The 18,260-nt window shown below is 44.2% G+C and overlaps 1 protein-coding gene across 4 annotated transcripts in view; it reads right to left on the bottom strand.

Annotated features, from left to right (window-relative positions):
- adgrb3 (adhesion G protein-coupled receptor B3) overlaps nucleotides 1-18,260 on the bottom strand; it is a 1,304,794-nt gene that overhangs the window by 150,738 nt on the left and 1,135,796 nt on the right. For all 4 annotated transcript variants that reach the window (XM_085996562.1, XM_085996563.1, XM_085996564.1 and 1 more), the window contains one exon: nucleotides 17,426-17,465. In XM_085996562.1, the coding sequence (XP_085852688.1) occupies nucleotides 17,426-17,465 (40 nt within the window). The remainder of the gene's footprint in view (nucleotides 1-17,425; nucleotides 17,466-18,260) is intronic.

The raw sequence follows: 18,260 nt of genomic DNA, 5'->3' as shown, positions 1-18,260 counted from the left end.
ACCAGAAATGTGAACACATACATGTCCAACAGATCACCAGGAATGTGGATACATACATCTCCAACAGATCACCAGGAATGTGGACACATGCACCTCCAATAGGTCACCAGAAATGTGGACAAATATATCTCCAATCGATCGCCAGGAATTTGGACACATACATATCCAAAAGGCACCAGAAATATGGACACATGCATCTCCAACAGATCACCAGAAATATGGACACATACAGCTCCAATAGGTCACCAGGAATGTGGAAACATACATCTCCAATAGGTCACCAGGAATGTGGACAAATACATCTCCAATAGGTCACCAGGAATGTGGACACATACAGCTCCAATAGATTAGCAGGAATGTGGACACATACATCTCCAATAGATCACCAGGATTGTGGACACATGTATCTGCAATAGATCAAAATAAATATCGACGCATACGTCTCCAATAGACGACCAGCAGTATGGACACATCCATCTCCAATAGACCACCAGGAAAATGGACACATACATCTCCAATAGATCACCAGAAATGTGGACACATACATCTCCAATAGACCACCAGGAATGTGGCTAAATACATCTCCAATAGGTCACCAGGAATTTGGACACATACATCTCCAATAGATCAAAATAAATATCGACACATACGTCTCCAATAGACTACCAGCAATATGGACACATCCCTCTCCAATAGACCACCAGGAATGTGGATACATACATCTCCAATAGATCACCAGGAAAGTGGACACATACGTCTCCAATAGATCACCAGAAATGTGGACACATACGTCTCCAATAGATCACCAGAAATGTGAACACATACATCTCCAATAGATCACCAGGAATGTGGACACATACATCTCCAATAGATCACCAGGAATGTGGACACATACATCTCCAATAGATCACCAGGAATGTGGACACATACATCTCCAATAGATCACCAGGAAAGTGTACACATACATCTCCAATAGATCACCAGGAAAGTGGACACATACATCTCCAATAGATCACCAGAAAAGTGGACACATACATCTCCAATAGATCACCAGGAATGTGGATACATACATCTCCAATAGATCACCAGAAATGTGGACACATACATCTCCAATAGATCACCAGAAATGTGGACACATACATCTCCAATAGATCACCAGAAATGTGGACACATACATCTCCAATAGACCACCAGGAATGTGGATACATACCTCTCCAATAGGTCACCAGGAATGTGGACACATACATCTCCAAGAGATCAAAATAAATATCGACACATTCGTCTCCAATAGACGACCAACAGTATGGACACATCCATCTCCAATAGACCACCAGGAATGTGGATACATACATCTCCAATAGATCACCAGGAATGTGGACACATACATCTACAACAGATCACCAGGAATGTGGACACATACATCTCCAACAGATCACCAGAAATGTGGACACATACATCTCCAACAGATCAACAGGAATGTGGACACACACATCTCTAATAAATCAAAATAAATATGGACACATACATCCGAAATAGACCACCAGAAATGTGGACACATACATCTCCAAGAGATCAAAATAAATATCGACACATTCGTCTCCAATAGACGACCAGCAGTATGGACACATCCATCTCCAATAGACCACCAGGAATGTGGATACATACATCTCCAATAGATCACCAGGAAAGTGGACACATACATCTCCAATAGATCACCAGAAATGTGGACACATACATCTCCAATAGACCACCAGGAATGTGGACACATACATCCCCAATAGACCACCAGAAATGTGGACACATACATCTCCAATAGATCACCAGAAATGTAGGCACATACATCTCCAACAGATCAACAGGAATGTGGACACACACATCTCTAATAAATCAAAATAAATATGGACACATACATCCAGAAATGTGGACACATACATCTCCAATAGATCACCAGAAATGTGAACACATACATCTCCAACAGATCACCAGGAATGTGGACACATACATCTCCAGCAGATTACCAGAAATATGGACATATACATCTCCAACAGATCAGCAGGAATGTGGACACATCCATCTCCAATAGATCACCAGAAGTGTGGAAACAGACATCTCCAGTAGTTCACCACAAATGTGGACACATACATCTCCAATAGATCACCAGGAAAGTGGACTCATACGTCTCCAATAGACCACCAGCAATATGGACACATACATCTCCAATAGATCACCAGAAATGTGGACACATACATCTCCAATAGACCACCAGGAATGTGGATACATACATCTCCAATAGATCACCAGGAATGTGGACACATACATCTCCAATAGATCACCAGGAAAGTGGACACATACATCTCCAATAGATCACCAGAAATGTGGACACATACATCCCCAATAGACCACCAGAAATGTGGACACATACATCTCCAATAGATCACCAGGAAAGTGGACACATACATCTCCAACAGATCACCAGAAATGTGGACACATACATCTCCAATAGATCACCAGAAATGTGAACACATATATCTCCAATAGATCACCAGAAATGTGGACACATACATATCCAAAGGGCACCAGAAATATGGACATATGCATCTCCAACAGATCACCAGAAATATGGACACATACATCTCCAGCAGATTACCAGAAATATGGACATATACATCTCCAACAGATCAGCAGGAATGTGGACACATCCATCTCCAATAGATCACCAGAAGTGTGGAAACAGACATCTCCAGTAGTTCACCACAAATGTGGACACATACATCTCCAATAGATCACCAGGAAAGTGGACTCATACGTCTCCAATAGACCACCAGCAATATGGACACATACATCTCCAATAGATCACCAGAAATGTGGACACATACATCTCCAATAGACCACCAGGAATGTGGATACATACATCTCCAATAGATCACCAGGAATGTGGACACATACATCTCCAATAGATCACCAGGAAAGTGGACACATACATCTCCAATAGATCACCAGAAATGTGGACACATACATCCCCAATAGACCACCAGAAATGTGGACACATACATCTCCAATAGATCACCAGGAAAGTGGACACATACATCTCCAACAGATCACCAGAAATGTGGACACATACATCTCCAATAGATCACCAGAAATGTGAACACATATATCTCCAATAGATCACCAGAAATGTGGACACATACATATCCAAAGGGCACCAGAAATATGGACACATGCATCTCCAACAGATCACCAGAAATATGGACACATACAGCTCCAATAGGTCACCAGGAATGTGGACACATACATCTCCAATAGGTCACCAGGAATGTGGACAAATACATCTCCAATAGGTCAGCAGGAATGTGGACACATACATCTCCAATAGATCAAAATAAATATCGACACATACGTCTCCAATAAACCACCAGCAATATGGACACATCCCTCTCCAATAAACCACCAGGAATGTGGACACATACATCTCCAATAGATCACCAGGAATGTGGACACAGACATCTCCAATAGATCACCAGGAATGTGGACACATACATCTCCAATAGATCACCAGGAATGTGGACACATACACCTCCAATAGATCAAAATAAATATCGACACATACGTCTCCAATAGACCACCAGCAATATGGATACATCCCTCTCCAATAGACCACCAGGAATGTGGATACATACATCTCCAATAGATCACCAGGAAAGTGGACACATACATCTCCAATAGATCACCAGAAATGTGGACACATACATCTCCAATATCACCAGAAATGTGAACACATACATCTCCAATAGGTCACCAGGAATGTGGACACATGCATCTCCAATAGATCACCAGAAATGTGAACACATACATCTCCAATAGATCACCAGGAATGTGGACACATACATCTCCAATAGATCACCAGAAATGTGGACACATACATCTCCAATATCACCAGAAATGTGAACACATACATCTCCAACAGATCAACAGGAATGTGGACACACACATCTCTAATAAATCAAAATAAATATGGACACATACATCCGAAATAGACCACCAGAAATGTGGACACATACATCTCCAAGAGATCAAAATAAATATCGACACATTCGTCTCCAATAGACGACCAGCAGTATGGACACATCCATCTCCAATAGACCACCAGGAATGTGGATACATACATCTCCAATAGATCACCAGGAAAGTGGACACATACATCTCCAATAGATCACCAGAAATGTGGACACATACATCTCCAATAGACCACCAGGAATGTGGACACATACATCCCCAATAGACCACCAGAAATGTGGACACATACATCTCCAATAGATCACCAGAAATGTAGGCACATACATCTCCAACAGATCAACAGGAATGTGGACACACACATCTCTAATAAATCAAAATAAATATGGACACATACATCCAGAAATGTGGACACATACATCTCCAATAGATCACCAGAAATGTGAACACATACATCTCCAACAGATCACCAGGAATGTGGACACATACATCTCCAGCAGATTACCAGAAATATGGACATATACATCTCCAACAGATCAGCAGGAATGTGGACACATCCATCTCCAATAGATCACCAGAAGTGTGGAAACAGACATCTCCAGTAGTTCACCACAAATGTGGACACATACATCTCCAATAGATCACCAGGAAAGTGGACTCATACGTCTCCAATAGACCACCAGCAATATGGACACATACATCTCCAATAGATCACCAGAAATGTGGACACATACATCTCCAATAGACCACCAGGAATGTGGATACATACATCTCCAATAGATCACCAGGAATGTGGACACATACATCTCCAATAGATCACCAGGAAAGTGGACACATACATCTCCAATAGATCACCAGAAATGTGGACACATACATCCCCAATAGACCACCAGAAATGTGGACACATACATCTCCAATAGATCACCAGGAAAGTGGACACATACATCTCCAACAGATCACCAGAAATGTGGACACATACATCTCCAATAGATCACCAGAAATGTGAACACATATATCTCCAATAGATCACCAGAAATGTGGACACATACATATCCAAAGGGCACCAGAAATATGGACATATGCATCTCCAACAGATCACCAGAAATATGGACACATACATCTCCAGCAGATTACCAGAAATATGGACATATACATCTCCAACAGATCAGCAGGAATGTGGACACATCCATCTCCAATAGATCACCAGAAGTGTGGAAACAGACATCTCCAGTAGTTCACCACAAATGTGGACACATACATCTCCAATAGATCACCAGGAAAGTGGACTCATACGTCTCCAATAGACCACCAGCAATATGGACACATACATCTCCAATAGATCACCAGAAATGTGGACACATACATCTCCAATAGACCACCAGGAATGTGGATACATACATCTCCAATAGATCACCAGGAATGTGGACACATACATCTCCAATAGATCACCAGGAAAGTGGACACATACATCTCCAATAGATCACCAGAAATGTGGACACATACATCCCCAATAGACCACCAGAAATGTGGACACATACATCTCCAATAGATCACCAGGAAAGTGGACACATACATCTCCAACAGATCACCAGAAATGTGGACACATACATCTCCAATAGATCACCAGAAATGTGAACACATATATCTCCAATAGATCACCAGAAATGTGGACACATACATATCCAAAGGGCACCAGAAATATGGACACATGCATCTCCAACAGATCACCAGAAATATGGACACATACAGCTCCAATAGGTCACCAGGAATGTGGACACATACATCTCCAATAGGTCACCAGGAATGTGGACAAATACATCTCCAATAGGTCAGCAGGAATGTGGACACATACATCTCCAATAGATCAAAATAAATATCGACACATACGTCTCCAATAAACCACCAGCAATATGGACACATCCCTCTCCAATAAACCACCAGGAATGTGGACACATACATCTCCAATAGATCACCAGGAATGTGGACACAGACATCTCCAATAGATCACCAGGAATGTGGACACATACATCTCCAATAGATCACCAGGAATGTGGACACATACACCTCCAATAGATCAAAATAAATATCGACACATACGTCTCCAATAGACCACCAGCAATATGGATACATCCCTCTCCAATAGACCACCAGGAATGTGGATACATACATCTCCAATAGATCACCAGGAAAGTGGACACATACATCTCCAATAGATCACCAGAAATGTGGACACATACATCTCCAATATCACCAGAAATGTGAACACATACATCTCCAATAGGTCACCAGGAATGTGGACACATGCATCTCCAATAGATCACCAGAAATGTGAACACATACATCTCCAATAGATCACCAGGAATGTGGACACATACATCTCCAATAGATCACCAGAAATGTGGACACATACATCTCCAATATCACCAGAAATGTGAACACATACATCTCCAATAGATCACCAGGAATGTGGACACATACATCTCCAATAGATCACCAGAAATGTGAACACATACATCTCCAATAGATCACCAGGAATGTGGACACATACATCTCCAATAGATCACCAGAAATGTGAACACATACATCTCCAATAGATCACCAGAAATGTGGACACATACATCTCCAATAGATCACCAGAAATGTGAACACATACATCTCCAATAGATCACCAGGAATGTGGGGTCAAGGTAGAAGCGTTCACGTCGTGGCCCTGTTTCAACCAATTCTACCACCACCACGCATAGCAAGTAGTGTATACATCGATTTCGTACCGTTAATTTGATCAAGTACCAACATCATGCCTGAAGACGGAAGTAGTCGTCGACGTCAGAAACACGGGGCTTTTTCAAGACCGGCATTGACTGTTATATCTGCTAATGTTGAAGGGTTCTCTATAGCTAAACAAAACATCCTCGCTACATTATGCAATGAGTTGGAGTGTGATGTCCTCTGCCTGCAGGAGACACATGTTGGAAGTAAGAACAACCGCCCAAAAATACCAGGAATGGTCCTGGCTATTGAAAGACCTCATCGACAATATGGCAGTGCTGTATTTGTTAGAGCTGGTTCAGTTGTAGAAGCCACTTCTAAAACAGAGGAGGACAACATCGAAATTCTAACCGTAGAGCTGAGCAAAGTAGTAGTGACCTCAGTGTACAAGCCACCTGGCACAGATTTCAGCTTCTCTAACCCTGTATCCAACCTGCACAATAAACCACAGATCATCATTGGAGACTTTAATAGCCACAGTGCCCAATGGGGGTACAAGGAGACTAACAACGATGGAGAAGCAGTCGAAGAATGGATGGACGCTAACCAGCTTAGTCTCATCCACGATCCTAAATTGCCAGCCTCCTTCCACAGTGCCCACTGGAAGTGTAGATATAATCCAGATCTTGCCATTGCCAGCAACGACATCGCTGGCCTCTGCAAGAAGCTTGTCACAGACCCAATACCACAGACACAACACCGTCCTATTGGTATCCAGGTAAATGCAGCAGTGTTACCAACCGTCATACCATTCAAAAGGCGCTTCAACTTCAAGAAGGCCGATTGGAACGGTTTCACACGAGCACTTGACCGCAAGGTTAAACGCATTAAACCGCTACCTGAGCACTACAACCTCTTTGCAAAAGCTGTCCAAAAAACAGCTAGATGGAAGATCCCCCGAGGTTGCAGAGTACACTACATCCCTGGTCTCACCAAGGAGAATGCTGAACTCTATTGGGAGTATGTCTCAATGTTTGAATCTGACCCCTTCTCAGAGGAAACTATATCTACCATTGAGAGGGTGATGTTAAGTATCTCTCAAGAACTTCAAAACACCTGGAACACCTTGATAGAGACAACAGATCTTACAAAAAACAGCAAGAAGGCATGGTCTCTCATACGCAAACTTGGAGGTGATCCCAAGAAAGCTGCCCAACATCCAAATGTGTCTGCTAACCAAGTTGCACACCAGTTGCTCCTAAATGGAAAAATCAACAAGAAACAACCAAGAGCACAACTAGACCATTCACCATGGAAGAGCTGGAAACTGGTACATCTAATCTAAAACACGGGAAAGCAATTGGTCTTGACAACATAGCAACGGAGCAGATAAAGCATTTGACAGCAAGCAAAGAAGTGGCTCCTACAATTGTTCAACCACTGTCTGGCAACACACAAGCCACCTAATATCTGGCAGAAGGCACATGTAATAGCACTATTAAAGCCTGGAAAAGATCCCTCAGATCCTAAGAGTTTTCGGCTAATTTCACTGCTTTGCCACACCTATAAGCTGTTTGAACGCCTGATACTCAATAGGATAGCACCAACTGTAGATGAGAAGATCATTCCAGAGCAAGCAGGTTTCCACCCCGGCAAATCAACAACAAGCCAACTGCTCAACCTCACACAACACATCGAAGATGGTTTTGAGCAAGGGATGGTAACAGGTGCTGTTTTTGTAGACCTGTCAGCAGCATACGATACAGTGAACCATAGACGTCTCCTCTGTAAGATTCTAGAGATGACAAAAGATAGTCACTTAACAGAGCTGTTAGAAAGCATGCTTCAGAATCGCCGGTTCTATGTTGAACTAGGTGGGAAGCGCAGCAGGTGGCGTATTCAGAAGAATGGTCTTCCTCAGGGACGCGTGCTTGCACCGCTGCTGTGCAACATCTACACGAATGACCAACCTATAGACGGTGTCACACGCCGTTTTATATATGCTGATGACTTATGTGTCACTGCCCAAAGCACTGATTTTAACACCGTGGAGAAAACGCTTTGAGGCCTTGGAGGGACTAAAATCCTACTATGAAGAAAACCACCTTCGCGCAAACCCATCAAAGACGCAAGTTTGTGCATTCCACCTAGGAAACCGTGAAGCCAAACGCCAGTTGAAAGTAACCTGGTGTGGAGCAACACGGACGCATTGCGAGCACCCTATCTACTTAAGAGTCACCCTTGACCGATGCCTCACCTTCAAGAACCACATCGAGAAGACAAAGGCAAAAGTGAGCGCACGAAACAACATCCTGAATAAGCTCACTAACACAAGATGGGGAGCAAGCCCGAAAACATTGCGAACCAGTGCACTTGCTCTTTGCTATTCCACTGCCGAATACGCCTGCCCTGCATGGGAAAGGTCTAATCATGCCAAGAAGATGGAGGCCGTTCTGAATGCAAGCTGCCGATTTATCACAGGTTGCTTAAAACCAACAAACACCAACAGCCTATATATCCTGGCGGGTATCGCTCCCCCTGATATAAGAAGAACGGTAGCCAGCAAGAAAGAGCGACTCCGTCAAACATCAGATGAGAGGCGGCCTCTGCATTGTCATACACCTACACCCAGCCGCCTAAAGTCAAGGAAGAGCTTCATGAACAGTGTTGTTCCATTACAATCAACCTCATCTGAAGCCCGCATCGCCTTGTGGAAAGACCGGCTCGCCAGTCTTGAACAACCCCCAGCGATGGAAATTTTACCTGATGAAAGCCTTCCCCCAGGAGCTAATTGCAACTGGGCAATCTGGAAGTGCCTTAACAGACTTAGGACCGGTGTAGGTTGCTCAAAGGTGTCACTAAGCAAATGGGGATATTCAACCAGCCCGACAACTTGTGAATGTGGAACTGAGGCACAGACTATGCAACATCTCCTGCAATGCCCATCGTTAGAGGAACCCTGCACTGTTGCAGATCTTGCCGAATCCAACAACAAGGCGCAAAAATATGTCCAGTTCTGGCTGGGCTATGTATAGACTGTCCGTGGACACGATAAGAAGAAGACCAGGAATGTGGACACATGCACCTCCAATAGGTCACCAGAAATGTGGACACATACATCTCCAATAGATCACCAGGAATGTGGACACATGTTGTATCCGTGTGTTAATGGAGACACGGAATGCAGGAGTTGGTTTGACAGGTGTTTACTGAACAAAGTCTGGAGGTGAACTAAAAGATACAAGACGCTATACAGGCTTATATACCCGAGTGGTCACTACCGGTATTACAGTACACAGGGGCTCTTAAAGGCACATACACTACAATTCCTCCCCTTTTACATAATCAGTACATAACATTTTAAGTAATCATTAATTAACATGTTTACAAGAACAATAATCTACACATTTGCTGCAGTTAATCAATTATAAGTCAGTCTCTCTGGAGGCTTCCTGACTCAGTCCGGATAACGCCTCGGTGGTGTAGTAGTTTTCGGTGGTGTAGTAGGTTCTTTTGGCAAGGTCGATTCGGCTTGAATGCCAGTGTCGGGTTCATCTGGTTCCAGTATCACTGGATCGGAGGTAGATACTATGGGTATCTCTGCTTCATCATTAGGCGTATAGAGTTGTGGTGTCGGTTGTCCCTTTTTGGATGACTCTATGATCTGGTCAGCATGGCGCCTTATTATGCTTTCACCAATGTCCACGGTATACATCAGCGGTCCTAGTCGTGTGAAAATAGTTCCAGGCTGCCATTTCTCGGTACGGTAGTCCCGGGCCAAAACTTGTTGACCTATCTGGAAGGTTCTAGTTGGCCTTTCATTCATGCCTTGAAATTGCCGGTTCTCTACGTCCCTTCTGATGTTTGGCTTGATCAAATCCAGCCGGCATCTTAGGCTTCTATTGAAAAACATCATGGCGGGAGTTTGGTTTGTAACCACGTGTTGCATTCCTGTACGCAAACAAGAAGTTATCTACCTTATGTTGTAGATTTATGTCTTCATTACCCATGGCCTTTATGGCCTTCTTCAAGGTCTGGACAAACCTTTCAGCTAATCCATTGGTGGTGGGATGATATGGGGCGGACGTGTAGTGCTTAACCCCATTGTTTTTTAAGAACTTCCTGAATTCTTCGGACACAAATTGCGGTCCAATATCAGAACAGATCTGTTCAGGCAGCCCATTCCTGGCAAATATGGTCCTTAATACTGTGATGGTTTTTTCCGTGGTGGTGGAGGACATCTTTATTACCTCCGGCCACTTGGAGTGTGCATCAACCGCGATTAAGAACATTGAGTCCATAAATGGACCAGCAAAGTCGATGTGTACCCTTTGCCATGGAGATGAGGGCCACTCCCATGGATGTAGAGGGGCTTGTGGTGGGGCGTTTTGGACCTTCTGGCATCCTAGACAGCTCTTGGTCATTTCTTCGATGTCTCCATCGATACCTGGCCACCACACAAACGCTCTGGCTAGGTTCTTCATTTTCACTCCACCCAGATGCCCCTCGTGAAGCTCCTTTAGCACTTTATCCTGGCGTTTGGGTGGAATCACCACTCTGGATCCACACATCAAGGTTCCTCGGCACACTGACAGCTGTTCTCTTCTTTGCGAGAATGCTGGCAACAGTGGTTCACCATGTGCTGGCCATCCCTTCACCGTTAAATCGTAGACTCGAGAGAGAGTTGGGTCATTTCTCATTTCCTTTTCAATGGTAGAATTTGTTACTGGTAGACATTCCACTATGGTTGAGTGGAACATCTCCACTGGATCCACTGTAGGTGCCAACGGTAGGCGCGATAAACCGTCAGCATTCCCATGCTGTTTTGATCCTTTGTATTCTATGTCATATTGGTGTGCCCCTAGGAAAAGGGACCACCTCTGTAGCCCTTTGCGCTGTCATAATGGGAACGCCCTTTTTAGGGTTGAATATGGAGACGAGGGGTTGATGGTCAGTCAACAAGGTAAATATTTGTCCGTGTAGGTAATGGTTGAATTTCTTCACTCCCCATACCAGGCTGAGTGCTTCCCTGTCGATCTGGGCGCAGTTACGCTCAGCTGAGTTCAATGAGCGTGACGCAAAAGCTATCGGCCGCTCCGAGCCATCAGGGAATCTATGCGATAATACCGCTCCTACGCCGTAAGGGGATGCATCGCACGCCAGTCTGATTGGCAGTGATGGGTTGTAATGAGCCAACACTTCCTTGGACGTGATCAAGCCTTTGCATTTATGGAAGGCACGTTTACAGTCTTCGCTCCATTTCCAAATAACTCCCGTTTGTAGCAGTGCGTTAAGAGGGTGCAAAACAGTTGACAAGTTCGGTAAAAATTTATGATAGCAATTTACCAATCCCAGGAACGACCTTAATTGTGAGACATTTTCAGGTGCTGGGGCTTTTATGGCCGCTTCAATTTTTTCAGGTGGCTTATGCAACCCTTCTTCGTTAATTATATGGCCACAATATGATATTTGTTTCTGGAAAAATTCGCACTTGGGGCGATTTGCTCGTAGGCCCCGTTCTCTCAGCCTAGTGAGCACCTGCTCCAAATTGGCAAGGTGGTCGTTGTCTTTTTCTCCTGTTACAAGGATGTTGTCTAGGTAGCATTGAGTTCCCGGAATCCCTTGCAGGACTTGCTCCATAGCTCTTTGCCAGATAGCTGGAGCTGATGCTACTCCGAAAACCAGTCGATTGTACTGGTACAGGCCTTTGAGTGTGTTTATCGTGAGATACTTTTTAGAGGCCTCCTCAACCTCCACCTGTCGATATGCCTGTGCCAAGTCAATTTTGGTGAAACGTTTCCCTCCGGATAGTGAGGCGAAAATATCTTCTATCCTCGGAAGAGGATACTGTACAGTGTGAAGGACCGAGTTTACAGTCACCTTGAAGTCCCCACAGATGCGAATTTTTCTCTGTTCTTCAGATTTATCATTATTCAATGTTTTCTTCATGACCGGGACGATGGGTGTTGCCCACTCGCTCCAATCTACCTTGGATAACACGCCTGCCTTTTCCAAATTCTCCAGCTCTGCCTCGACTGCTGGACGAATTGCGTATGGCACCGGCCTTGCCTTAAAAAACTTGGGAATTGCTGCATCTTCCACTTTTATTGAGGCGGTGACGCCGTTCAAGGATCCTAGTTCCTGTTGAAACACTTCTTTGGCGTTGGCCAAGATGTCTTTTAATCGTTCAGGTATGACGTCATCATCATTTTTTTTCTTACTGGTCACCGTCAGTGCCTGAATGGAGTGCCAGTCTAAACGTATCTTCCTGATCCATTCACGTCCCAACAGCGGTGGACCACCATCTTGCAGAACGTATAAATACAGCTTCTGTATTTCCTTGCCGTTGTATACAACAGGCACCCTTATTTTCCCTCTGGGGTATACTTTCTGCCCCGTATATGTCTTCAAGATAATGGATGTGTCTTTCAAAGGTATATGTAGAAATAGCCGCTCGTAATCCCGTCGACTTATGACGGTCAGAGCCGATCCTGTATCTAGCTCCATTTTAACTGGGGACCCCGCTATCGTGAGGGTAACCCAAATGGTCTGGTAATCTTCTTTGGCAATTACATTATGTAATTTGAGACAGCTTAGTCTCTTGTTTCCAGAGTCGCTATCGCTCTTCTGGTCTTCGGAGCTACTGTCCGTCATCATTTGTACCTTTCTGTACTTTTCGTTATTGATTTTTTTTCTGTCAGTGGATTTTTTGTTTCCAGATCGGCATACACGTGCAATGTGTCCCATCTTTCCACATTGCCTGCATGCTTTGTCCTTGAACCAGCAGTCCCTCCAGTCATGGGTGGATCTGCCGCAGCAATAACATCTCTCGAAACCCTGTGTCATTTCATGGGTGCCGAAGTCCTGTGGCTTTTGCTGTATCTCTGCAGCTCCTCTTGCTGCTGCTTCGTATGATACAGCCATACTGAAAGCCTTGTCCAGTGTCAAATCTTTCTCAGAAAGTAGCCTTTTCTGTGTTCCTTCACTTAGGAGACCGCAGACGAATTTGTCTCGTAGAGAATCTGCCAGTCCTGCCCCGAATTGGCAGTGCTTTGACAGCTTTCTTAATTCGGTGAGGTAATCAGCGTTACTTTCATTCTTGTGCTGATTCCTCCTGAAGAATTTGAATCGTTCCGCTATCAGCAGCGGTGTTGGGTTTAAGTGCTCCTGTAGGGTATCAACAATCTCCTTAAAATTCTTGTCCATTGGTTTGGCTGGAGTGATTAAGTTTCATAACAGACCGTATGTCCTTGTGCCCATCAGATTTAGAAGTACCGATGCCTTTTTATCATCCTCTACTTCATTCGCTGTGCAATATACCTCCACTCTTTCCACATATGTGGTCCAATCCTCTATATCATTATCGAAAGCAGTAATATTGCCAGTCTTAGGCATCCTGAAAATCAAAAATGGCGCCTCCCGCGCTTTCCTTTCTTCCCTGCCGAGAAAAAATGGCGCCTCCCGCGCTTTCCCGCCGCTGCCGCTGCTGACAACGCTGTTCTCCGTGGTTTTTATTTACAGAGATATTTTTAATAGTTGGAGACTCGTTCCCGCCGGACTCTCTGGCACTTTTCCCTCCCTCTGCTTGGTCCGAACGCCGACCTGCTTTGCAGCGCCGGCCGTCTCCCGAGTGCTCCACCCTCCGTCTCTGTTTGCCTCCACCTTCCGACTCGCTGCTCGGCCCCGCTGCAGAGCCACCCGATCGAGCCCCAGCCCGCCGCCCAGGAAGGATTAGTGCAGTACCTGCCACCAGCCCGGCTAGCTGGTGAAACCAGTTTTGTTATTTTTTTCTTCTTTTTTTTTCTTCGACCTTCGTCTGAGGAATCGATCTCCTCGAGGTGCTGCCGAATTGCAGGTAAGTCCGTTTTCAATTCGTCGCCACTGTTGTATCCGTGTGTTAATGGAGACACGGAATGCAGGAGTTGGTTTAACAGTTGTTCACTGAACAAAGTCTGGAGGTGAACTAAAAGATACAAAACGCTATACAGGCTTATATACCCGAGTGGTCACTACCAGTATTACAGTACACAGGGGCTCTTAAAGGTACATACACTACAACATACATATCCAAAGGGCACCAGAAATATGGACACATACAGATCACCAGAAATATGGACACATACAGCTCCAATAGGTCACCAGGAATGTGGACACATACATCTCCAATAGACCACCAGGAATGTGGTCACATACATCTCCAATAGGTCACCAGCAATATGGACTCATACGTCTCCAATAGACCACCAGTAATATGGACACATCCATCTCCAATAGACCACCAGGAATGTGGATACATACATCTCCAATAGATCACCAGGAAAGTGGACACATACATCTCCAATAGGTCACCAGGAAAGTGGACACATACATCTCCAATAGGTCACCAGAAGTGTGGATACAGACACCTCCAATAGATCACCAGAAATGTGGACACATACATCTCCAATTGGTCACCCGGAATGTGGACACATACATCTCCAACAGATCACCAGGAATGTGGACACATACATCTCCAACAGATCATCAGGAATGTGGACATATTCATCTCCAACAGATCACCAGGAATGTGGACACATACATCTCCAATAGATCACCAGGAAAGTGGACACATACATCTCCAATAGATCACCAGGACTGTGGACACATACATCTCCAATAGGTCACCAGGACTGTGGACACATACATCTCCAATAGACCAGCACCAATGTGGACACATCACCTGGAACAGATCACCAGGAATGTGGACACACATGCCTCCAATAGATCATTGAGAATATGATGACGAGCATCTCCACTAGACGATATGGAACTCTGTACTCTGGTAATGAGTTACAATGACTAACTTATAGCATCTTTTTATTTATTTCTATTTCTGTTGATTGTTGGCAATAGTGGCTGTTGATGATGTCATGCCAGGAACTGACCTGGAGAATAACTCAGCTTAACAGTCTGCTGGAGTAAAAGTAACGTGAACTGCCTTAGTCATTAATTCAACGCACTCCAACAATCATGTCAATTCAACGATGCACATTAATACATTAATTCATCTCACTTACGCCTATAATCTCAGCAACACCTCCAAGCCGGGTCCTCCAGTGCTTAAAGGGGAAAGAAAGTGTAAAAGAAAACACTTTCCCACAGAGTTGTCTGATGTTACTTCTTTTGGAGCCCTTATTAAAACAATTATGACTTTTATTTGTGTATAAACGGTCCTGCACACAAGATGGCCCTCCTACTTCCCAGCCAAAAAAAAATTGAACAAAAAATAATTATGACACACATATAAGATCATCAGTCACCATTGCTACCCGGAGAGCGGTAAGTTTATTTTGATGTGCACTGACTGTTTTACATGGTGCCACTTTTGGCACAGACAGGGAACGGGAGATCATGGGGCTGGAAAGATGGGAACCGGAGACCCAGAGCCTAAGAGAGAGCAATGGCACATCTGGAGTCTGAGACATAGGAGCAAGAGACCAGGAACCTGAGAGAGAAGAATGGGGGGTGGGGAGCATAAGGGGAGTGGGTGACAGGGAGCCTGAGAAAGAGCAATAGTGCTGGAGAACCCAGAAAGACAGAAGGAGGATGGGACCAGGTCAGGACTAGATGAGCATACTCATCAGATTTAGCAATGGCATAATTTACCACAGTAGCCTGCATACAAGAGGCCCTCCATCCATATTCAACCCCCAAGCAGTGACCTTTAATTTCTAGTCTAATTTGTGAGTTTTTACAGTATAAATATTTATACTGTCAGGAGCATAGTATTTATACTGTCTTGGGTGAGGGGTCACTGTCAGAAGGTGGGGGAAAAAACTTCCATGAGAGCTGCATCATTTAAACATTTAGGTGGTGCATTTTTCAAAATGACTTCCTCCTTCTGTGGTGAACAAGGCTTCAGTCAGAAAATTAAATCTAGGTGTGAATTTAGTATAACGTTACTGAACATTTTAACTTCATTACAACATGTTGGTCTGAGGAAGACTTCAGGGGGGTGAGGAGTGCCTTGAGGTGACTTAAAACCTAAGCATTTGTTCTCATTACTTTGTTAATGCCTCACAGAATTTTGTGGTCATTTAGATGGCCCGATGTTCTGAGTTTACGCTGCGGGTGAAGGTAGTCGCCTGGCCGGCTGTGCATATCGGGAAATGGCAGGCGTGCCGCCATCGGCTCTCTGCCCAAGCCCTATGATTTCCGAATAGGCACAAGCAGCAAAAAGAGGCTCCCTGCCAGCAGTTCCAACTCAGAAAATAACCCCTGCAGAGTATCAGTATGAAACTTTCATGCAAGTGGTCATATTCCAGTTGTACTGAAATCCTAGTACGTTTTGAGTATCCAAGATGAGACCAGCCCATCGGGGTCCGTACGAGCTCAACACCCCTCCTCCCCCCCCCCCCCCATCTCTTCGTCAGATTTTATCCTGGTGTACCAACCGTCTCGTAACACACCCACCTTCCCCCTGCACCCCCCTGATTCCTGGGAAAGGCCTAAGAAAAACAGAGACTTGCAGCCAATTCAGGGTCCTTTGCCAAAAGTTTTGCATGAGCCTTCTGTGCTGTACATGGAGGCAACGTGCAACGTCGATAGGGGTGTATAACGGGCAGCCGATCAGATACCGCCAGTTTTACGCTCCCGCCAAAGTTGAAAGTTACCCCCACCATGGTTATTAAACAGAAGTGAGAATCAATGTGTCAATTCTTACCTGATCGGCATGCAATGTCCACATCTTTTTCAAAGTCTGTCTGTTTAGAATAAAACAGGGAAATCAGTTAAAACAAATAATGGCAATACTAAAGTTTATGCAAAAATGCTCAAGCAAATTAGCTCGATTTATCTTTACTCAACTGACTATGAACAAAATTAATTCTCGTAGTATCAGAATGTTTATATCCTTGTCTAATGCTTTACGGGTTGAATTTTAAGCAGGACATTATCACCTTTGAGAAAAGAAGGTGAGACTAAAGTAAAACGGAATATGGAGCACGATGGATAATTTCAATCACATTACAGCTCACTGTTCAGCTGGGTATGGAACAGCTTCTTCAGATTAGATTGCAATCGTTTGTTATGTGGTACAGACAAAAATAGCGGGTAAATGCAATTCAACAAGCATTCTGAAAGAGCATATAATGTGGCTGGAACTAACGATGAATCATTCAGAGGAAGAAAGAAATCATTTTTCAATTAAATAAAAAACATAATAGCATTCAATTAGGTTATTCCGTAGGCCTGATGCGAGGCAAGGTCACATCCTGAGACACAGCATAAAGCTGTCTATAGGATGAATGAGGCCAAGCTCTTCAAATGAAAGCACCAATTAAGCAGCTCAACGCTTGCTTCGTGGATCAATGGGTCCCTGTACAAATATATTAAGAGAAATTAATTTCAAATAGCACGTAAAGTCTTTGAATTTCTCACGATTAACTTCCCACTTTACTTATTGGATTTCATAGTCTCATGTTGTGGGAGTAATTTTGCGAGCCTTTCTCGTGGCAAGTGTGGGTCAGGGATTGGGCTGGGGTGTTAAAGGTCTAACC

The sequence above is a fragment of the Somniosus microcephalus genome, chromosome 9 (genome assembly GCF_052327205.1).
Source record: "Somniosus microcephalus isolate GS21.2 chromosome 9, FLI_Smic_1.0, whole genome shotgun sequence".
Classification (NCBI taxonomy): domain Eukaryota; kingdom Metazoa; phylum Chordata; class Chondrichthyes; order Squaliformes; family Somniosidae; genus Somniosus; species Somniosus microcephalus.
Note: the sequence above shows the minus strand (reverse complement) of the source record. Positions and strands in the feature narration are given on the sequence as shown.